The sequence below is a fragment of the Panthera tigris genome, chromosome D4 (assembly GCF_018350195.1).
Source record: "Panthera tigris isolate Pti1 chromosome D4, P.tigris_Pti1_mat1.1, whole genome shotgun sequence".
Taxonomy (NCBI): domain Eukaryota; kingdom Metazoa; phylum Chordata; class Mammalia; order Carnivora; family Felidae; genus Panthera; species Panthera tigris.
The window spans coordinates 18,410,448-18,433,630 of NC_056672.1; the positions used below are offsets into that span (position 1 = coordinate 18,410,448).

At 47.1% G+C, this 23,183-nt stretch overlaps 1 protein-coding gene and 1 pseudogene across 4 annotated transcripts in view; one reads left to right on the forward strand and one right to left on the reverse strand.

Moving 5' to 3' along the window:
• Positions 1–13,385, reverse strand: part of PRUNE2 (prune homolog 2 with BCH domain) — a 278,459-nt gene extending 265,074 nt beyond the window's left edge. For all 4 annotated transcript variants that reach the window (XM_015535442.2, XM_042963395.1, XM_042963394.1 and 1 more), the window contains exon 1: positions 13,200–13,385. In XM_015535442.2, the coding sequence (XP_015390928.2) occupies positions 13,200–13,235 (36 nt within the window). In that variant the 5' untranslated portion in view covers positions 13,236–13,385. The remainder of the gene's footprint in view (positions 1–13,199) is intronic.
• On the forward strand, positions 1,549–8,660 carry LOC102962119 (annotated as a pseudogene).
• Positions 13,386–23,183: the final 9,798 nt, after the last annotated feature.

The following is a 23,183-nucleotide window of genomic DNA, read 5'->3' on the forward strand; positions in this document are numbered from 1 at the left end:
ATAAGACCAGAGCTAACGCTGCCACGCCATATATAGAAAAGTCATTAAGAGAGTAAGTAAGCCTGAGAGTTCTCATCACAAGGAGAAAATGTCCCCCTTTATTCATTCTTTTCTTTTTCTTGGATCTGTAAAAGACCATGGATGTTCGCTGAACCTACGGTGGCAATCCTCTTAGAGTAAACCAAACCATCCTGCTAAAGTGATGGATGTCAATTATTTCTCGAGAGAAATGGGGGGGGGGGAAAGCAGCAGAGAAGTTGGGGGCAAAGAGAGGCTTGCCCCCTTGTGTCCCTGGAGAAGGGCCCGGGGACACTGCCCTCCCAGGGAGCAGGCAGACGTGTGCCCTCTCAGACACAGCCGTGGCAGAGGACCCGCTGATCTGTCCACCTGCCGTGACACCTCTGTCTTCCCAGGGCCAGGTGCTGATCTGGCCAGCGCCACTGACCCCTTGCTGGAGAAAACCCATGAAGAGTGCAAAGCCAAGCAAAATGCCCCTACATTCGGGATGAACCTCTGCCTCTGTTCTTTTCCATTTTGGGGAGCCAAGATGCAGGCCCGCACCTTTCTTTTTCGCACCCTTCAATTAACTGATAGATCATTTTCACGACAATTGGACCTCACTGAATGGATGGGCATCTTCTTTTCTTTTCTTTTTTTTTTTAAAGCCACTTATCCTGTAAGTCCTGGGTTTTGTTTTGTTTTTGTTTTTGTTTTTGTTTGAGCGAGGGAAAGAAATGCTTTCTGAGAATGAGAGCTCTCCCACAAAATCCTTCCAAATAATTGAAAGTCCATCAGTAGCCGCCCCTCCCCCTGGGGCTGTTCTCAGGGATCTTCGTTTACACCCGCTGCAGCTTTTTTTGTGGAGTCCAGAGCCAGCTTTAGTTTCGGGCTCAGGACGGGAGCGGGGCGCGAGGAGTGGCCTTTTTTTTTTTTGCATCTTCTACATGCCACGGGCCTATTTCTGCCTCCTCACATCAGGCTCACATTTTTAGCACCGTCACCCTCCCTCCTGACTCATGATCACTTGTTATGAAAACCATGACATTTCACATTATCTGGCTTCCCGTAAGAACGAGGTCTCCTGTGCGAGAGACTTCTCCAGACAACCGAAGCTTACCCTCCATGGGACAATTTCCTTTCTATTTCCTTTTCTATTCGAATGATCGGAGTTAGAAATTGTTCGGAAACTGCCTGCACACCCCACCCGTTTTCTCAAGCAGGACACTGGGCTTACGTGACCTCTCCTCCTTGCTTGCTCAGGGTTATCACTGTGAACACCAGTGATGTGATAGCCACAGACACCGCACAGATGTTCAGAACTGTTTCCCCGACTCCAGATGGAATGACACTTATTGAGGGCCTGGGTCTGCGTCTTGTAGATTCTGTTTGATTTTGGTTTTGTTTGGGCAATTCCTCCACTGTAAGTCATCAGCAGTTACAGCCTCTGGCAACCCCTTCTCCCGTCACCGCACTCTGAGAAAATCAAGCTTGTGAATATCTTGTCAAAGCACAGACTAAGTGATGATGATGATGATGATGATGACGACGATGATGACGATGATGACGATCATGACGATGATGGTGATCGCTAACATTCGGGAGTCGTTGCTGTGTTCCCAGCATTGCTGTGTTTTACAGATGTCGCCTTACAAATAGGCTCAGAGAGTGGGGTGCCTGGATGGCGCAGTCGGTTAAGCGTCCGACTTCAGCCAGGTCACGATCTCGCGGTCCGTGAGTTCGAGCCCCGCGTCAGGCTCTGGGCTGATGGCTCGGACCCTGGAGCCTGTTTCCGATTCTGTGTCTCCCTCTCTCTCTGCCCCTCCCCCGTTCATGCTCTGTCTCTCTCTGTCCCAAAAATAAATAAAAAACGTTGAAAAAAAAAAACATTTTAACAAATAGGCTCAGAGAGGGAGCGAGTTTAGGATATTTTCCCGTGAGGAAAAAAAAAAAAAAAAAACGACCTTTAAAAGATATGTTTCCTTTTTTTACTTTTTTTACTTGAGTGCAGTCGACACACAACGTCATATTCATTTCCGGTGCACAGGATAGTGATTTGACAACCGTGTGGTTATGCTGCGCTCACAAATGGAGCTAACATCTGTCACCGTACAACCCTGCTACGATATCACCGACCACGTACCCCACGCTGTACCTTTTATTCCCAGGGCGTATTCATCCCATAACTGGAAGCCTGCGTCTCCCACTCGCCTCCACCCCTTTTGCCCATCCCCCCACCCCCCTTCCTTCTGACAACCACCAGTTCGTCCTCGGTATTGACAGGTCTGGTCCTGCTTTTGGCTTATTTGCTCATCTGTGTGCACGCATCTTCTTTATTCGTAAAGATGTGCTTTTGGTCATCAATTTTGGCTCCCTAAAGAAAAGCCACTCTTGCAGAATTCCATCTTTCAGGAGACCGAGGGTTGGCTGATGATGCCAGACGAGTGAACTCCAATTCATTCCGCCCTGGGTTTCGGAAGGACGTTCTCCTATGCCTCACCACGTTTCCCTCTGTCCAACCCCCCAGATCCTTCTCTTCTCTCCCGGTTCCTTCCAATCCCACCTCCACCTTCCTTCTTTTCTTTCTTCCCATTTCCTTCACCCCTATGTGTCTCGAGTATAACCGGCAGTTTTCTAGAGCACTGCTAAGCCAGTGGACTCAAGGGCCAAAAACAGACTTGGCAGGACTGACAGCTGTCTCCCAACTTGAGGTCTTCTCACTAGCTGTGTCACTGGGGAGAGCCACCCCACTGTGCCAATCATCAGCCAATCAATCGACCAAAATAATCTTGAAGTCCTCCAGCAAGAGACTAAGAAGAAATCTGCAAAACCAAAAGTTGTGACAACAACCCTGATGGTAGTAAGTAAGGGGCAACTTCAAACTTTTTTTGAAACGTATTCTCCTTATTACAAATTCACTAAATTCTCAGGGCACCAGGGTGGCTCAGTCCACTAAGTGTCCCACTCTTGATTTCAGGTCATGATCTCACGGCTCATGAGTTCAAGTCCAGCGTCGGGCTCTGTGTTGATAGCATGGAGCCTGCTTGGGATTCCCTCTCTCCCTCCCTCCCTCCCTCCCTCTCTCTCTCTCTCTCTCTCTGCCCCTCCCCTGCTCACTCTCTATCTCTCTCTCAAAATAAATAAAAATAAACTTTAAAATAAAATAAAATAAAAATAAAACTTCACTAAATTCCCACATTTCTGACCACTGTAAAAGCAAGGCACACACCAATTTTCCAAATGGTTTATCAGTATTTTATATTCCTTTTGCATGGGCATACAGTGAGAAAATCTCCCAACTTGTTCAAGCAAATCACAGACAGCCGAGCCACATATTTTTTTCATAGCTAGTTCTCAATAACATTAGTTGATTACTCAGCCGTCCAAGGGCTTTTAATAATATAAAACAGTCAACACAGAAATAAACCCCTCTTGGGTCAAAGTGAACTTACCATCCAACCCTCCTATTAACCTGTCAAGTTGTCCACTCTTAATTGAAAAGGAATTAAGTATTCCAGGAGATCAGGTGGGAAAAGGCACTTAGGCTATAAGAAGAGAGTCCTGGAACTGGAGTCCGCTGATCTGGGAGCAAACTCTGGCTCTGCTTTTCATTGGCAGTGAGAACTTGGGCAAACTCCCCGCCTCACTAAGGCTCAGTTTGCTCAACCGCAAAAGGGGACCGCTAGCTACTTCACCAGACCATTGTGCACAGTAAGCGAAAAACATCTATCTCTTAGAGGGAAGACGGATATTCACCAAATTTTAGGTGAACTAAAGGGAGCTAAGGACTGTCCCTGTTCCTATAAAATGTCAGTAAGGCTTCCTGGCTCTCTGATCCCCCAGTGGTCTCTTTTGTGTCCTTAGGACTACAGATGGAGAGCATATTCTCACCTCAGGACCATGCACACCTGCAGCAGCCCTAAGAGAGGAGTGCTAATGTCGTCCTCATTTTATAGATGAGCAAACCGAGACTCGGTGAGGCTAAGTGACCCAAGCTGCCTGCCCAGCAAATAAAAATGGCAAAGGCAGACTCTGAAATCAGGCCGTGAGCTACCACGCCGTGCAGCATTGAGGGGAAAGAAGTGATGAGGAAGACAGTGGTATCTCCCAGGTTCCTCCAAATCCCAAAATGCTCTATGAAATTCTTTGTAAATCTCCTTAGGCAGGCAATTCTACTACGGGCTGCTTCCTGGGCTCCAGGTTACCGGCTCAGGTACAGGAATGTGTGATCACTGCTGCTCCCAAGGAAGGCAGCTGTCATTAAGGATGAGAACACAGATACTGTTTTGATGGTGCTGACGTCTAATTTCAACTACCTGTTTGGAAGCCCCCACACAATATGCACAATCATGAAGAAAGCTAATTCCCATATGTGAGTAGATAAACCTTGAATTACACCAGACCTGTTGCCAAAATACGTTCATGATCGTATACATTATCAGAAAAGGGATTTATTTATTCTTGCCAAGGTCCAAAAGGGTGAGCTGCTTGTAATAAAAAAACACATCGAGAAAAAAAAAAAACCCCACAACAAAACAAGTATAATAACAGGATAGAAACTAAGCAATAAAAATTAGAAAAACTTGATCTTGGTTCAGGTCATGATCTCACGGTTTGGGAGATAGAGCCCCGCATGGGGCTCTGTTCTGGCAGCACAGAGCCTGCTTAGGATTCTCCTTCTCTCCCTGCCCCTCCCTCACACACACTCTCTCAAAAATAAATAAACGAACATTTTAAAAAAAGAAATACAGGGGCGCCTGGGTGGCTCAGTTGGTTAAGCGTCAGCCTTTGGCTCAGGTCATGATCTCACTCACAGTGTGTGAGTTCGAGCCCCGTGTCAGGCTCTAGGCTGACAGCTCGGAGCCTGGAGCCTGCTTTGGATTCTGTGTCTCCCCCTCTCTCCGCCCCTCCCCTGCTCATGCTCTCTCTCTCTCTCTCAATAATAAATAAACGTTAAAAAATTTTAATAAAAAAATAAAAAAGAAATCAAAAAAAGAAACACAAGGCTAAGGAATAAGCATAAACATAACTTTGTGCTTCCTGGAAGCCAAAGCAAGAACTAGAAAGCGCATGGAGTCAAAGATACGCAATTTTTCTGGACACCATCATGTCAAGAAGACTCTTACATGACAGGCTAATAAGAATACCTGGGGAAGTCGGTCACATCCCTGAGAGTTAGATGAAATAGAAGACCATAATCATGTTCTATCGCAAACAGCATGCCGGCCGGACAAGGCATCTGCCTCAGGACGGCGCATGGGTTCATCCCCTGCATAAGTCTGCGGTCTCAGGACTGGACAGAAATACTAATGGATCTCGTCTGGAATGCCTGCACCTTTCATCTCAAGGCCTCTAAAAAGCTTCCCTGCCAACCTATCTCATGATATTAGATGTTAGAGGCAGCAGAATAGGCTGGGCAGACTTGGTGTGGTAGTTAAGATCGGGGGAGCCTAACTTTTAGTCTCTGAACCACACAGAGGAAGATCCAAGGCACCGAGAAGCTCTGTTTGCTGATCCACCCAGTGCGGTTTTACAGATGCTTTTAGTGGCCCATTCCCTTCCCTGCCTCTCTCCAATCCACTCATGCTTTAATTCAACCAAGATTTGCAGATTCCAGGCAGGTATGCCTAAAAACTAGCCTCGTTAGTTTTTAGTAACATTTTATATGGAGTACACACTACGTGCAAAGTGTTGTGTGGCACTCCTTGACCTTAATGTTTCTCACCTCCTTCTAGTAAACCAACCTGGGTGTGTGCGTGCTGGCACCTGCCCTCTTCAGATACAGATCACTCTGAATCTGCACCTGTCCACCCACTTACTAGTTTTTATTGAGCCACTACAATGCGGTATGATTTGCTCAAGCCTCTTGCCCTACGTCTTCGTTCATGCTAAAAACACTCTGTTCTTTTTACGTCTAGTACAAGCGTGGCTCACGGTCCCAAGAAGCATCTGAAGCCTGTTGAAGCTCCAAAGCATCGGAGGCCGGAACAGCTGACCGATGTGTTTGCTCCTGGTCCATCTACCGGTCCCCACGAGCCGAGAGAACATCCTCCCTCGTCTCCTTCTAAGGAACAGACTTCAGTCTGCCCTAACAGGAAATTAAGGAAAGAAGATCCACATGCAGCGGTTCATTAAGATTAATGGCGAGATCCTGGGGCGCCCGGGGTGGCTCAGTCGGTTAAGCGTCCGACTTCGGCTCAGGTCATGATCCCACAGTTCGTGGGTTCGAGCCGCAGGTCCGGCTCTGTGCTGACAGCTCGGAGGAGCCTGGAGCCGACCTCGGATTCTGTGTCTCCCTCTCTCTGTGCCCCTCACCCACGCGTGCTCTGTTTCTGTCTCAAAAATAAAGAAACATAAACTTAAAAAAAAAAAAAAAGACGAATGGCAAGATCCAAAGTGACAGCCTACTCTGCTGATGGATGTCATCAGCACTGACAAGACCAAAGAGAACTTCTGCCTGATCTGTGACACCAAGGGTTGCTTTGCTGTTCCTCGTATTACACCTGACGAGGCCAAGTACAGGTTGTGCAAAGCGACAAAGATCTTTGTGAACATAAAAGGAATCCCTGATCTGGTGACCCGTGACGCTTGAACCATCCGCTGTCCTGAGCCCCTCGTCAAAGTGAATGCTGCCATTCAGATTAATCTGGAGACTGGCAAACAGAACAGCCAAACAGAGCAATGGGTGAACGGGTCTCTAGATGACATACTCAGAAGGCTCTTTGTCCTTAATTAGCATTAATATGGCATGATTGATTGCCAAAACAAACAGCTTACTAAATATCAGGCATTGCACCAGGCCCTGATATACAGTGGTGGACAAAATCATACAGAGACCTATTTTTTACGCTGATGAATCAGACAAACATGCCCAATAGAAATATAACGACACGCTGAGGTAAGTGATCCAAAATCATGACCAAAAAACCCAACCTATACTCATGAAATGAGGCAGGGGGGATGGGGAAGGGTCCTTCGGTGAGACTTCCTTTCTTCACCTAACCTGAAGAAGGGGCAGGGGTTTTTTATGCCAAAGGGGGCAAGAGGAGAAGCCACAAGAGTCTGAGCGACACATTGGGCCAGATCCCGGGGTCTTGCTAAGAGTGCTATTGTTCTCCAAAGAGCAATGGAAAGGTCAGGAGGTTTCTGGAGGTGCAGAAGACGCTCCCTGGCAGCAGCGGGAGAGTGGTTTACAGGAGACCGGTGAGCCCGCCAGCGCAGCCATCCTGATGAGTTAGTGATGCCAGGGGCAGGGTGGGTGGGGGTGGGATGAAGGAAAAGGAAGTTTCCAGCTGGGCAAACTGGATGAGCAACAAATGCCATTCGCTGAGACAGAAGCAGCCAGGTTCTTCGCTGAAGGCTGTAGATACAGTCGTTTGGCTTTACAATAAACCTGCAGAGTGGGTATCGCTATTCCATTTTTTTCAGATTAAAAACCCAAGACTGTGTTACCAGCTTGGTTTTTCTAACCCGGGCTTTGTGGGTCGGATTTTTCAGAGCAATCTAGCACCCAGCTTGCCTCTCAAGATCTCTTAAGGAGAAAGATACCTCCCCTGGAAACCAAAGCCCAAAGCCACAGGGCTCAGACAGAAATGGATTTGGCACAGTGCCAGAGATTCTGAGCGGGCTACTCCAGGACCTGAGGCAGGGAAGCCATGTACGGTTGTGCAAGTTGTGTACTGCACGGACCCAGAAGGTGCCAGTCATATCAAACTCCATGTGAATGCTGCCGCCTGAATTTGAATGCCCCTCCCCAGTTTCTGTTCAAAGAAGACTCCAAACTCTATGACTCTACCACAAACCCCACGGTCCGCACAGAATCAATGACCAAGTCAACACATGCACTTTATTTCTCGGGTCCCCAGATGGTCTTTCCTCTTTTGCAGCCTTCATCTTTTGCAGACCCGGGTAGTTCTCCCTCCCCCTTTTCACTGCTCAACTAGCACACCAGGGAGGAGTGGATGTCCAGGGAGAGTGATGCCTCTATCCCCGAGCCACCATTGCTTACAAGAGCTCTCCAGACCGGGCGGCCAAACCCCACACAACGTTAACATCTGCCCAAACAAATGTTACAAATGGAAATAAACAGGTTATTCCAAAGCTGTCGCCTTTTTACCTAGTTAGCATAAAATGTTCCCAAGTCCTTAATTAAATGGTGTCCTTGCTCACCTAATCACATCCTTCAAGACCCAAGGTGCTGTCTGAACGGCAGGGACCAATCCTTTACCTTTGAGGCAGACCAGTCCACCGTGAGATTTACACTGAAAAAGTCTGACTCTTCTCTGCAGGCCCCGGGGCTGGATAACCCACAGCCCTGGGTCTGAAAGCCGCGGCAGTGAGAAATGCAACTGACTCCAGGACTAAAGCGATCGTGGGCTTTTTTCCTCATCGGCCCTTAAGGGACTGGCGCCACATTCACAGAAGTGCTTTGGATTCCCGAGTCTCCCTCCCTGCTCTGGAAGGCTCTGGCAAAGTCTCAAGTGCACCGGCCCTCGCTCATGGATGGGGAGGGAGCTGATCCCGTGGCCTGCGGTCAGAATGAGCTCAGCTCCCCAAGTGAAGCTGCTGTGGCAGCAGCTCCATCACCCCTAGCCCTTTCCACAGCGGCCCCCTCAAATACCTGCAACGGTCATCTGCAACATGGACAACTCTTCTTCCCATAAAAGAATCAGGAATAGATTCCTCCAGGGTCAAGATGATGCCTCTGTAGACACACGGCAATGTGTTTCTTTCTTTCTTTCTTTCTTAAAAAACCCCACCTCCTCTACAACTCTAACGCGGTCGTTCTTTTAGAGTTTTCGAACGTGCTTTCTTGTCCCTGTGCCACACAGCACAGAGTCCACGTTGACATTCAGGTCACCCAGGACTGTTCTCCTGTAGAAGTCCCCATGGTCACTAATACCCACTGCAGAACTGACCACTTCACCGGCAGCTGTCGCTGCTGAAGAGACAGATGTATCCCTCAGACTGTAGTGGCCGCCCTATCCCCACCCTTTCTTTGAAAACAGCATTCCTGTGACATTAATGTGGCCTGGATCCATCCTGCGGCAGCTGACACTCCTCCACCCACCCCCACACATACCCAAGGCTGACTGGTGATCTACATCATAGGGCATGTGGACTGCAGTGACCCCCCCCCCCCCACCCCAACCCATCAGCAGCTGCTTGAACTGAATCAGCCGGTGGGATCCAGGCAGTAAGAGGCTCGGTAGCCAGCCCACAAGTGTGGGGACCTTGGTTTCCCATCAGCCTGAACCCCAGGGCTCTGATTCTTCATTTATTTCATCCCCCCCCCCACACACACACACACAAAGTCCATAGGAACTTGGACCATTTACTGCCATCATGAGGTCATCTTGGCCTGAATGCTTTTCTGAGCCGATCACCATGAAATGGAGGGACATTTCCCAAATCACAGTCTAGGGCAGGGAGCCCTTATTCCCTGCCCCCCCTCCATTTCTCTTACCATCGAAATGCTACGACTAAGAATAAGACACCACCATAGAAACGGCATAACTGAAAAAGGAGAGCATGGCTAAAACTTCAGGACAAGCCTGGAACTATCGGACTTGATCTCTGTCCTTCCTCCAGGCTCTCAATGGGCAGGTGGAAGAAAAGCCAGGTGGGCCCTGGCAGGAAAAAAAAAAAAAAAAAAGAAAGTGTGTTTTTATTCTCATTTCCAGTTCTAGCAATGAGTGTCCACCCCAGAGACATAGCTGCGAGCTCACATCAGGGGAGTGAATCCTGGCTTCTCTGCTGGCTTGATTGTTGAACCATCATTGTGTCCACCTCCTACTCGTCATTCTGTATTTGTCACGGAGGTGCCATCTCAGAAGACTGTGCTTGGAATAAATGACGACTTCCCTTGCTGCCCTCCAGTCAGCTAAGATTTTTTTTACCAAGAAGAACCAGGCACCCAAGCATGTACCAACCAGGCAGAAGGCAGGCCCCCTAGAGAACCATCTCAGAAGACTGTGCTTGGAATAAATGACGACTTCCCTTGCTGCCCTCCAGTCAGCTAAGATTTTTTTTACCAAGAAGAACCAGGCACCCAAGCATGTACCAACCAGGCAGAAGGCAGGCCCCCTAGAGAACCATTGGAGAACCAGGAAGAAGCGATCCCTCTGAGGCCACACTCGGGGTCCGCTTTTGCCACTTCTGATAAACACAGCATATTCTCAGGAAGGAAGGGTGTGTATCAGAAGGAGAGATTTGGGGGGGAGGGGTTGGGATTACGTCCCCGAACATGCGTCAGCTTAAGGATCAGCCGGACCAGACTAGGATGAAAAAGGTTTGAGGGCATGCTTTCCCGATTTCAACAGACGCAAGCCCGAAACTACCGGATAAAAATTCAAAAACATCCCTTCCCCTTCAAAGATCTCCACTCAACACAAGGGCCTGGCCTAGAATGGGAAAGCTGATGCTCCCCTCACAATAACAGATGAATAATAAATATTCCTGGTCAGGAGGAAAAGAGACGCACAATGTCTCCCAAGTTTTGATCATTGGAAATTTTATCTATGACTAACAAATGCAAAATGGTTGCAATTCAAAACTTCTCTTGCCTATTGGAATTAGCTAGTTCCAATGGTGGGTGAGGTTATGTTAGGACTTTGGAAAGAACACTGACAATTTCAAACTATTGAAAGATACACATCATGATTACAGAATAGCAAAGCGAGAAATCAAGTAGGTAGGAAAACAACCTGTCAATTAGATTCTTTAAAGGTATCATAGGGATAAGCCTATATTAACTTCTGATGGAAAACAGCTTTCTGATGGAAAACACCTCAGTTCTATCTAATTCTGGCCTAATGAGGCCAGCATAATTTCTTCTCCTTCAAATGCTTTCTGAAGTATTAGCCTGATTTTTTAAAATCTTACTAATTGATTAGGAATGTGCCCACAAATGAACGTCATAATTACTGACTTAATTTCTTCCTCCAAAACAAAGATTATCTGTCATCTAAAACGAAAGGTTATCTTGAACTATAGTTAATGTTGCAATTAGGTAAAAGTTTTATTTTCCTGGAAAAGATCATTTGTCAGGGGCAATGTGACACCAAAAGTGACCAGAACACCTTTCCTGCGGCTGAATACGAAAGCCTCATTGAGAGTCTAACAAGAAACCTATTCCAAGAAAAAATAAAATTAGCAGTAATTGTTCTCCTGGCTAACACAGGAAACTAGAAACAGTATTTCAAACAACCACTTCTCTTTCCTGTCTTTTTTTTTAATGATAGAGAGCAAATTGCTCGTCTAATGAAGGGACTCGGTAAATAAACTTACCCATTACTTTCAACTGATTGCTCTGAAACAGGGAATTTTTCCAGGCCTGCAATTGTTCTTTGGCAATGAGGCAAGGGGCGCCTGGGTGGCTCAGTCGGTCAAGCGTCCGACTTCGGCTCACAGTTCATGGGTTCAAGCCCCGCGTCGGACTCTGTGCTGACAGCTCAGAGCCTGGAGCCTGCTTTGGATTCTGTGTCTCCCTCTCTCTCTGCCCCTCCCCTGTTCATGCTCTGCCTCTCTCTGTCTCAAAAATAATAAATAAAAACATTTAAAAAAAAAAAGAAATGAGGCAAATCTCTTGCTCACATCAGACCCCACAATCTAAATGTTTATTGTTAAAATAAACGTTTCAGGAGTGAAACACAGGTGCAGTCTAAATCGATGTGTATCACTGATGCCCAATCATTCTCATCCACCACCAACAAACAACAACAACAAACAAGTAAATAAGTTGTCACGATCGACTTCTTTTTGACCGTTTCTCCCTCATCATTAGGTAAAGAACAGGGAGTTTACTTACGCTATCAGAAATGCAAGTGAGTGCGAGTGCTCACGTAACACTATAAGGGGGTCAGTAATAAACACACAAATGACCACAAACTTTCTGAAATCCCCACAATGGTTTGAGTCTCTGGGACACTTGAGGTAGAAAACAAAATACTTACTACTTACCTTAGCATTAATCAACTCTCACGTCTTGTAAAAGATACTTAGAGTTAAATCAGGGTAAGACTTGGGTCTGCGCTCCCTTTGTTGTGCAAAGATAAATGAGGGACTGTAACAATCCTGCAACTACCCTGCCTTGTGATTAAGACGTCACCTTAATGGTGACTTTGTATTTTGTCTTCTCTGAAGGTTTAAAGGTTAAAGGCATCATAAATTATGCATTTCTTCCTCTGCCAGGCCCATAAAACGTACTTTCACTGTTCACGAAAGATATTGCTTCTAAATGAGCGGAGGCTTTTTCCTAAGTGTTGAAACAGAAACATTCCCATTATGTTTATTACTGCTATGCTGGAGAGCCAAAACAGTTTGGAATTAGGAAGCCGCTAGAATCTGTTCCAGAATGTGTAGCAACTGTAAACACACACAATAAAATTACAGTTCACTCTTTGGACAGTGGTTCAGCGGTACCCGCCAACATGCTGGTCTCTTCCCAAGAGAACAACAGTCGGGCAACCCCCACATCGGCAGCAACAGTTGGGGTTTTCCCCTTCTGCCTCTCCCCAAGTTACAGATCTGAACAGGGACCTGAACAGGGCCCTGAACAGGGACGGGAGAGGCACATGAGTCACACGAGATCACCCCTTACTTCTGCCCTGGAGCAAGCTCTTTGTGGGGGCCGCTTGGGTAAACTGCGCATTCGCAGGAACGTCCTTCCTAGCAGCACCCTAACTTCCTCTCTTACGCTTTGCCACCGCCTCCAGCTAAAGTACAGTTCTAAGGGTTTCTTCCCCACCCCACCCCCCCTCCCGCTTTACACTTACAGGTACTGCATCTGCAGAAGGCTGGGCTCTTTCTTCCAAAGGAGCACCACACCCATTAACCCTCTAGCCTTCAGAAGCAAACTGAAGTTTGGCCGGACGTACCTTTGTCCAACCTCAGGCCAAAGGAACCAAAACTGGGCACACAGGACCCAACTTCCGTCAGGCCACGACCACCCCCAGCTCCGCACTTCGCGGGGGCAGGATTCTGGAGAGAGACTGCTAGCCGTACGGACCCGAGCTCCAAAGATTCTTTCCAGGCTGAGCCCACACACCCTGACAACTAAGTGGCAAAGTTGTTTCTTCCCCCTCTGCTGCAATGCCCTTTCCCCTTCATCAGCGCGCGCGGGCGCGCGCACACACACACACACACACACACACACCACAGGTACACACACGCACGCACACAGCCTTGCTCCCCCAACTTACCAGTTTAGATTTGGCGCGTTGCAAAAATTCTTCCATGTCGTTGAGAGACGTTTGGACTAGGGGTACCCGGCGGGGCACAGAGGAAGATCTCTGCCCCGCGGAGAGAAGCGGGGTCTCGGGAAACCGGCTGGCCGGAGCGCAGCGACCGCTGTCCCCTCCTGCCGCTCGGAGGCGGCTGAGGCTGTGGCTGCGCCCTCGGCCGTCGCCTTCCTGGGCTCCCTGCCCCACCCCCGCGCTCGGCCGCCCGCTCTGGGCGTCGACTCTGCCCTAATAAGGAAAGTGGGTGTGCCGCCCGGGAGCCCCAGGGCGCGCCCCGCGCGCTCACTGGCACGCGCCTGCGGGGCCGGGGCTCGGGGGCCCGGGCTCCGGGCCGGGCGCGAGGGCGGGGGTGTTGGGGGATGGCGAGGGGCTCCTCCGCCAATCGCAGGGCCCCGCTGCGGCCTCCTGACGTGGCGCGCCGAAAGATGCTGCAACCATGGACAGCGCCCAGAAGTGCGAGCCAAGTGCAAGGGGCTGCTGCATAGGGAGGCTCTGCCGCAGGCACCGCCGCCGTCAGCCAGAGGAGGTGGGAAGAGGGAGAGAGGGAAAAGAGGTCCCCGGAGAGCCCCCCTCCTCGGCCAGCGCCTCCCTGGCTGGCTGGCACGTTACAGAGAGCTCCAGCGGCCACTTAATGAGCTGGCTCTGCGGGCCTGGCCGGGGGATGCACTCAGCTAGATTGGAGGTGGGGGGGTTATTGCTGAGCTCAAAGCAGTACGACCTTGATGGAAAATAATCAGGAGAGCCGGCTGGGAGGTTGTGCTAGGATGCATCTTTTCTTTTTACCCTCACAACATACCCACCCAGCAACGGGCATCCACGATTCACCCCGGGCGAGGTGTCCTTATGTTGGTCCTGGGCTGAAGCGTAAGATACTTCTGCAGTCCCCATCCACTCTCTGACGTGCAGGCTCAGGGAGAGCTGGGGCAACAGAACCTCCCTACTGCATAAGGGTCTGTGTCCTACAAGATCCTCAGATAATTTCTATGCACATTAAAGTTTTAAAGCTACTGCAATAAACACTTACGTGTATAAGTATGAACCCTATTTTAAGCCATGGAGTTTTGTAGTGTGTATTCTCCAGCCTTATCAAGTCCTAGGAACCTCAGGCTTTCTCGTACATCTAGGCTGTAATACCCTTCCTGCCCTCTCACCAGCTCCCACGGCCCCGCTGACTCATGCCTCAGCTGCCAGCTTAGAGAAGTGGTCTCAACCTTGACTGCGTGTTGAAATCACATTATAACATCCAGAGCTTTACAACTACTAATTCCTATGCTCTATTCCCAGACCGACTGAGTCAATGTCTCTGGAGAGGGGCCACCGCAACAGTGGTAGGAGTGCTCCCAGCGATTCTAATGTGCAGCCCAGGTATGACCTCTGGTTCTCAAACTTCAGCGTGTATCCAAACCACTCAGAGATGTAATAAAACAGAGATCTTGGTGTCTCATCCCCAGGATTTCAGGCTTAATAGGTCTGGTTTCACGGGCCTGAGAATTTCCATTTTTAAAGGTATCCCAGAGTTTGCTGATACCGCTTAGAAATTCTCTTCCCCCAGGAAGCCCCTCCCCTGGACATATCCTTCTTTCCCACTCCTACACGGAGCCAGTTGCCTGTTTTATAGCAACCTGTATTTTCTGCTCTACTCTAACTCACCCAATTACTTGTCTGTGTTCTCCACCAGGCTGTGAGCTCCACGAGAACCAGGACTTCGCCTGTCACGTTCATTGATGAATCCCTAACACAAGTCATATATAAATCCCCAATAAATGCACTTTAGTGAATACACGTACATATGGGAGGTTCTTTGATTTCTCATATGCTCTGTGTGTGTGTGTGTGTGTGCGCGCGCGCACGCGAGCATGTGTGATTATCCAATTATTTTCTTATTCAGGAGGACCCAATGAAAAAACATCAGCAGAGTCTAGAGATCTGATTAGAGGAGAGCGATAGGAATATTAAGCTCCGGTTTACATTCCGGTGATGAGCTGTGAGAAAGCTGCAGATCCTATCTATTTCTTCGGGGACTTAAGTAATTCAAAACCATCCAGGTAAAACACGTGTTTTGTCAGCCTTTAGATCAGTGAAGTTGATCACGATTCAAGCAATATTGTTGCGAAAAGTTTCCAGGAATTTCTTCCCTCTGACTCCATTGATGAATTTAGTGACACACATAATAGCCTATTCCTTTGACTTTTGATTTTAAACCTTCTGAGGAGGTATGCTACAGCCCTGAGATTTAAAAAAAAAAAAAAAAATCCCGATAAGACTGCAATTCTAACACCTATCTCTCAGAGTTTCTCCTCTACCAACAAGGCCCCTGCAAAAGTTCATCAACATTTACCTCCTCCAACTGACCACATATATTAGCTTCCTGAGGCTGCTGTAATAAATGACCACATGCTCAGCAGCTTAAAGCAACACGAATCTACTTTGCAGTTTTGTAGGTCAGAAGTCTGACACAGGTCTCACCAGGCCAAAAGCAAGGTTTTAGGTCAACTGAGCTGCATTCCTTTCCAGACACTCTAGAGCAGAATCCTTTTTTTTTTTTTTTAATTATTATTAGTATTATTTAAAAAAAATTTTTTTCTGTTTGTTTTCTTGAAAACTGTTTCTAGAAGCAGCCCACATTTCTTCATTCAAGGTGCCTCCTCTATCTTCAAAGCTAGCAATGTTGCATCTCTCTGACTATGCTCTCATAGCCACCTCTCCTTCTGCCTCTCTGCCTCTACCTTCCTCTTCTTCTTCCTAAGGACCCTTGTGATTACATTGGACCTATTTGGATACTCCAGGATAATCTCCCCATTTTAAGGCCAGCTGATTAGCAACCTTAATTCCCCTTTGCCATAAAACCTAACCTATTCACAGCTATTAAGGATTAGGATGTGGACATCTTTGGGAAGTCATAATCTATATACCATACAACCCACATCCCAAGTTATTTGGTGGCTGTCAGCTTTCAATCCTCACTTTCTCATCATTCCACCACAGCCAGAAATCTAGTGCCTTTAACTAACTCTAATTAGAAATTGTCAGCCCTGGCTGCACAGTGGAATCGCCGGGGGTCTTTGGAAAATAGTGATGCTCCGGTCCCATCTCCAGAAAACCTCAACTGAGTGGTCTTGGGAGGATCAGTATTATCAGAAGGAGGCTGTATTAAAAAATACAGGCATCAGTATTTTTTAAAAGCTCATCAGAGAATTCTCTGTACAGTCATAGTTGGGAACCACTGCTGATGCTAGATAAACTGGCATTCCCTCATCACCCAGCTACAAAATGTGGTGCGCACTTTGATTTATAAATCTCTCCTACTCTTTTTGGCCTAATAGCTCCCAAGTCCTCAACTTTTGAAAGAGCCTCCATTAGATTCCTTCCTTCTGGTCCAAGGGCCACCAACGTAATTCCAATATTTGCGTCTGAGCCTAAAATCCATCCGTCTGCTTGACCGCATCCTTTGTTCTTCTCAACAGAACAATCCTTTCCTCTACTCCGTTCTTTTCACTCTCCTGGATTCCTCTCATTAAGACTCCTATCTGAGATCTCTCTATTTTTTCAATTAGTTAGCCTGAGTAGATTTTGTAGAATAGTTGGTATGGACTAAACGGTGTCTCCCAAAATCCATAACTCCCGATGTCATGGTATTAGGATGTGGGACCTTTGGGAGGCAATTAGGTTTAGATGAGGTCATAAGAGTAGAGGCCCCAGGACAGGATTGGTCTCCTTATAAGAAAAGGAAGAGGGACCAGAGCTCTTGTGAACGTGCTCACGCTCTCTCTCTCTCTCTCTCTCTCTCTCTCTCTGTCTCTCTCCCTCCCTCCTTCCTTCCTTCCCCCACCCCAACATATGAGAACACAGCAAGAAGTGGTTGTCTGCAAGCCGGGAAGAGGATTCCCACCGGGAACCAAATCAGACATCTTAGTCTTGGACTTCCTGGCCTCCAGAACTGGGAAACATAACTGTCTGTTGTTTCCCCTGCTTGATTTATGGTATTTTGTTACAGCAGCCCAAGGACACTGATAAATGGTAGTGCTGGGAAAATGAAGACTACAGGGGTCATGTAATCCCATCCTCTCATTTTTCTGCACAGGTAACAAACCCAGAGTAGTTCAATATCCTGCTTGGGCTAATAGAGTTGCTTCAAAGCAGAGCCAGGGGTAGAACTCAGCTCTGTGTCATTCATTCCTCCAGCATTTATGGATCATCAGCTATGCTTGGGTGGGCACTGTGCCTCACCACGATGTAAAAGGCAAGATCCCTGCTCTCAAGGAGCTCATGGTTTAGTCACTCTCACACAAAGACAAATGCAGTGATTGAGAAACGCACCTGGCATTGTACTAGCTGAGACGCAATACGGTGTCATGACTACAATCTGGATGGTCATCCTCGCCGCGGTAGATTAAACAAGGCTGCAAATTCTTTGGCACTCCTCCCAATGGCAGGTCAGGTCTATTCTATGTTCTTGTCTTTTAATCTAGGGGAACTCTATAACTTCCTGAGCAATGACATACAGCTGAGACACCATGGCAGTTTCTGGGACCAAGCCTTAAGAGATTGGCAGTTTCCACTTCTTGCCTCCTGGAATACATACTCTTGGAACATAACCAATATGCCATGAGGAAGCCCAAGCAGCGACACGGAGAGGCCCACGTGGAGAACGACTAAGTGTGCTGGCTAACAGCCCAGTTGCCTACCGTGTGGGTGAGCCATCTTGAAATAGATTATCTAGTCCCAGACAAGCCGCCCTAGCTGATGTCATATGGAACACAGTCCAGCTTTCTCTGCTGAGTCCTGCCTAAATCCCTGACCCACAAAACTGTGGAATCTAATAAAACAACTGGTATTATAAGCCATTACATTTCTGGGTAACTTCGGGCTTAGTAACTTTAGGTAAGGTATCCTCTCTAGGCTTCAGCGTCTTCCTCTATAAAATAGGAATAATCCTCCCTCCTAGGAGTGCTGTGAAAGTTAAATGAATAATACATGCAAAGGGCATGTGTTTCTGGGCCTAGATGCCATTACAGTCATCATAAAGGATCTGTCAAATACAGAAGAAACTTAATGAAGAAGTTAGAAGTGAGGACAAGGGTATCCATGAAGAGAACCCAACAAGAGGGAAATCTCTGGGTCACCTGCCGATAGATCAATAGCCACTAAAAATGTGAAATCGTTTTACTATAGATGCATAGTATACCTTCTGTAGAATACATATAATGCAATAGGTTATATTATAATTTGTGTCTATCCTACGGCAAGCAACACCTCCTAAAAGTTACGCTCCTTTGGCAATCTGAGCTTCACACAATGACACGCCTATTTCAGAGGAAATCGCTGCAGATACTCTGGCTGGTGATTTTCCTCTGCAGTAACACATCTGCCTGCACTGTTCACTACTCCTGAAATGTAAGCTTCTTACGGCAAGGCTCGTTTTATATCCCCAAATTACCAGTCCGCATCCACACGTGGCTCTCATAAAAACACTGGGCTTTGCATCAACGCCAGGGAGCTTCTGTTGCAGTCGGCCGTGAGGGTGTCCCCCCCGCCCCCCTCCCAAAGTTTTCCTTCCCAGAGCTAGCTCCCCTGGAGCCCGCACCAGCGTGATATCAGCAAACGTGGACGTGAGACCTGGCTGTGTGCTTTGGGGCAAGTTCACTGACCCCTCTGATCGTCAATCTCCTCATCTATGAATGGAGAAAGGAATACTTGCCCTAGTTACTTTACAGGATTATAAAAATTCGAATGCTGACACTGCTACACTTACTGGAAAATGTTAACCACGGAGGGGAGCATAGCGAGATGTTTTTGTTGGGTTAAAAAAAAAAAAAACCAGCCTGACAAACACCATCCTTTAGAGAAAGTGGAATGTGATTGGAATGGCAGCCGCTGACTCACCACGCGGGCACGTCCCCATGCCAGCTTCCTACTGACCACCTCACTGCTGACAGGTGTGGTTTCCTCGGTGAGGCTGTTGTTTTTGCCGCTTGTAAATGACTTCACGTGACAAAAGATGCTCAAGAAACTGTGCCTCTCACTTGGGCTACATTTACAAAGCATTTCAAGCTCGTCTCAAGGACAAGAGCCTGAAGGACTAATGTGCATTCACTACTTAAGTAACCCGTGTTAACCCGTGCCTCTCTGTTTGGCTTCTAAGCAACTATTAAAGGCCTGCTTTTCGCCCTGTGGGTGGTCAAACGCTCCCATTTGAGCCAACAATATCAAAAGGAATTCACTTTTTTCTGGCGTGTCTCGGCAAGGGTACCCACATTTTTTAAGGTAGGTTTTGCAAGACTTTTTGTTAAGGGAGTCCATATAGCCGTAATCCTCTCTGGGCTTCTGCTAAGAAAGAAAAGGGGGGATTACTGGAATCGTCTGTGGCCGTACACAGTAGCAGGGTACAGCTCACTTGGGAGATGGCCTGAGAGTCAGATGTCGGGCTTTTGAACAGGGCACAAACCGCTTGCGTCATTTCTGGGAACCACAGACATCTTGTAGAACAATGAATTTAATTTGCAAGGACAGCAGAGGAGAGCGGAAGTGCTGTGGCTTCTGAGTCATCAGGATAATGAGGCAGTGGCCCTGCTTTTAGATCTGTGGCCCTGCTGAAAGGTGAGGGGTGACGGTCTCCATATCTCTGCTTCCCTTCATTATTCAGCTGGTTCAATCTTTACACACTGTCCTCCTACAGGAAGGTATCTCCACTCCCTTCACAACAATCCTGTGTGTTTCAGGCTTAGAGTATAAATTTTAACTTACAGTCCCGTCACTCCTCTCCACTGGGAAGGTATTTGGCAGGGAGAGTGGAACATTAATAATTTTCAAGTCTACGTGATTTCTTATCCTCGCAATGAGCAAATGCCAGAAAAGAGACTATATACAACAGACTCTGTTTCAGAGGTAGCAAACCCGTGGCCCCAAATTGTGTCCTGACATGCCCAAAGACTGAAAGCCAGACAGGGGATGAAGAATTCCAAATACTTTTGGGGCGCGCTGGTGGTTCAGTCAGTCGAGGGGCCGACTCTCGATCTCGGCTCAGGTCATGAGATCACAGTTTGTGAGTTCAAGCCCCGCATCCGGCTCTGCCTGATGGCACGGAGCCTGCTTTGGCTTCTGTGTCTCCATCTTTCTGCCCCTCCCCAACTTATGCTCTCCCTCTCAAAAAAATATACTTAAAAAAAAAAAAAAAGAATTCCAAACACTTTTTATTAAAAAGGCCAATGTGGGGTGTTTGTTTTTTTTTTTTGAGCATGAAACATCAATCTTATATTAATAGCATTTAATCCTCATAACAAATGTATAAAGTAGGCTCTATTATTATCTTCATTTAAAAAATGTGCAGACTGAGGTACGAAGATGCACTTTGTCTTAAATTATCCAAGTATAATTATCCAAGTGGCCAAACCGGGATTCAGACTCCGTGATGGGAACCCAGGGGTTGAACTATTGCACGTCACTGCCTGTTCAATGTTGCACACCTGAAACAACGCACAGGTAACCTCGAGAAGAAGGAAGGGCTCCCCGTACTCTTTCAGTTACTGCTTTCCCACTACACTTCAGAATGAGCTCACCCGCCCAATTCCGCATGCCCACACAGCTGTCACGTCCATTGTTGGCAGATGCACCCAAAAGTTTACGAGACAGAAAGAAGCTAACGTCCCCCAAACTTGAGGATCATAAGGCATTACTAATTCCGCCATAGGGGCGCCTGGGTGGCTCTTTCGGTTGGGCGTCCGACTTCGGCCCAGGTCATGATCTCACAGCTCGTGGGTTCGAGCCCCGCGGTGGGGCTCTGTGCTGACAGCTCGGAGCCTGGAGCCTGCTTCGGATTCTGTGTCTCCCTCGCTCTCTGCCCCTCCCCCGCTCGTGCTCTGTCTCTCTCAAAAATAAATAAACATTAAAAAAAATATTTAATAATTCCCGCCATAGATTATAGCTCAGCTAAACAGCTGCTTCTTTCCACCAGGTACTCCTTTACCCAGGCCCCGTCCTCAGCATCCCCACCCTGAATAAGAAGACAGCACTGTTGGATGATGGTCAGAGACTTGAGTTGTAGTCCGTCAGATAGTGATTTTAGCATCCCTAGGTTTTTGTTTCCTGGGAAAAATTAGAGACTTGTGTGGATGTTTCCGATCTTAGAATTCTAGTTACAAAACTAAATCATGCAATCATCACATATCCATTAAGAACATGAAAACAATCGAGGAAAAGTTAAGCTTTACTGTCAATAAAGAGCCTTTGAACATTTGTGTAGCTGCATATGTTGGTGTAGAACTCAAAGGGATTATATTAAGATGGCATAAAAATGTTTACCTGCCGGGGTGCCCGGGTGGCTCAGTCGGTTGGGCGTCCGACTTCAACTCAGGTCACGGTCTCGCAGTTTGTGAGTTTGAGCCCTGTGTTGGGCTCTATGCTAACAGCTCAGAGCTCGGAGCCTGCTTCGGATTCTGTCTCTCCTCCTCTCTCTGCCCCCTCCCGTGCCCATGCTCTGTCTCTCTCTGCCTCTCAATAATAAATAAATGTTTTTTTTAAAAATGTTTATCTGTAAAAAAAGAATAATGTGTTTTAAGGAACATGAACTTAGGGGCGCCTGGGTGGCTCAGTTGGTTAAGTGTCCAACTCTTGATTCTGGCTCAGGTCATGATCTCACAGTTTGTGAGTTCAAGCCCCACACTGGGCTGAGCTGAAGGTGCAAAGCCTAGTTGGGATTTTCTCTCTCTCTCTCTCTCTCTCTCCCTCTCTCTCTCTGTCTCTCTCCCTCCCTCCCCCTCCTCCCTCCAAATAAACAAATAAATAAACTTTAAAAACAGGAACATCAACTTATAGCTCAGAAAGTAAGAGATATAAAGTAACAAACTTGGGAAGAGAAAGATTAAGTAGCAGGATTTGTTAAAGGCATCTGGTTTCTTGTGTTTCAAATGCTGATGTCCTCAGAGGCATTATCTATTCATGATCCAACGCCTTAAGAAAGGACTCAAATTTCAGGTTAGAAGAAGCTGTTGAGATGTTGTTTAACAGAAACTCTTGGTCTCTCTTCTCACACAGAGGTGACATTTCAATCAGAACAAAAAAAAGGAATCCGCTGTTCCGTGTGTTCCCAGAAATATTATCTAGAAAGTAGTAAAATGGAAAAGAATATTTGCTTAAAAAATCCAACAAACCATTGATTTAAGTGAGAGCAAAAACAGCCTTTCTCTGCATTTCCCTCCTCTGGATTTTTGCATCCTCAGGCCACTGGAGTTTCAGAAGGAAAGGAAGAAAACCCAATTACATTAACACAGCGCCATAGTGCCCAGCTTCAGCAACTGTTTTCTTGGCTCTATTTTCCTCCCCCTGGGCATCACAGCAAAGGACTTGCTTCCCAACCAATATGTCTATCAAGCTCTCCTTGACTCACCCTCTAGCTTACACCGCTTGGAATTATGTGCCACCTGGGGTAGTCTGGATCTTCCCAAGGATTCATGCGACTGCCCCACTAGACTTAGCTGAAAAACTTAAGTTGGGAACAGATAACTATCTTGTCCGGATTCTGAGTTCCTTCTCCTGTGCCCCAACCCGCAACACCTTACTTTTCGTGAATAAAAGGAAAAACACCCTTCCAAAAACGATTTTAGAACGTGGAGTCAGTAGACTGTGGAAAGCCTGCTTTATTATCGCTCCAAAACTGCAATAAAAACCTAATTTGGTCATTTGCTCATTTAATGATAAATTGATACAAATCTATTTCCCCCACTAGTGTAGTTAGCCGGAAAACCTTTATGTACAAACCACAAGAGGAAAATCACTGTGTTTTGCAAAATGCCATGGAAACCACCAAAACCATTCAGTAACTAACGGTTGGCAGCTTCGGAGGATGGCAAATGTCTCATGCTATCTTAATAAGGTTATTAGTACGGACATCTTCCTCTTGTGCATCTGTGAGGCTCCAGAGGACTCGGCTTTGGTCTTATTCCTCTCTGT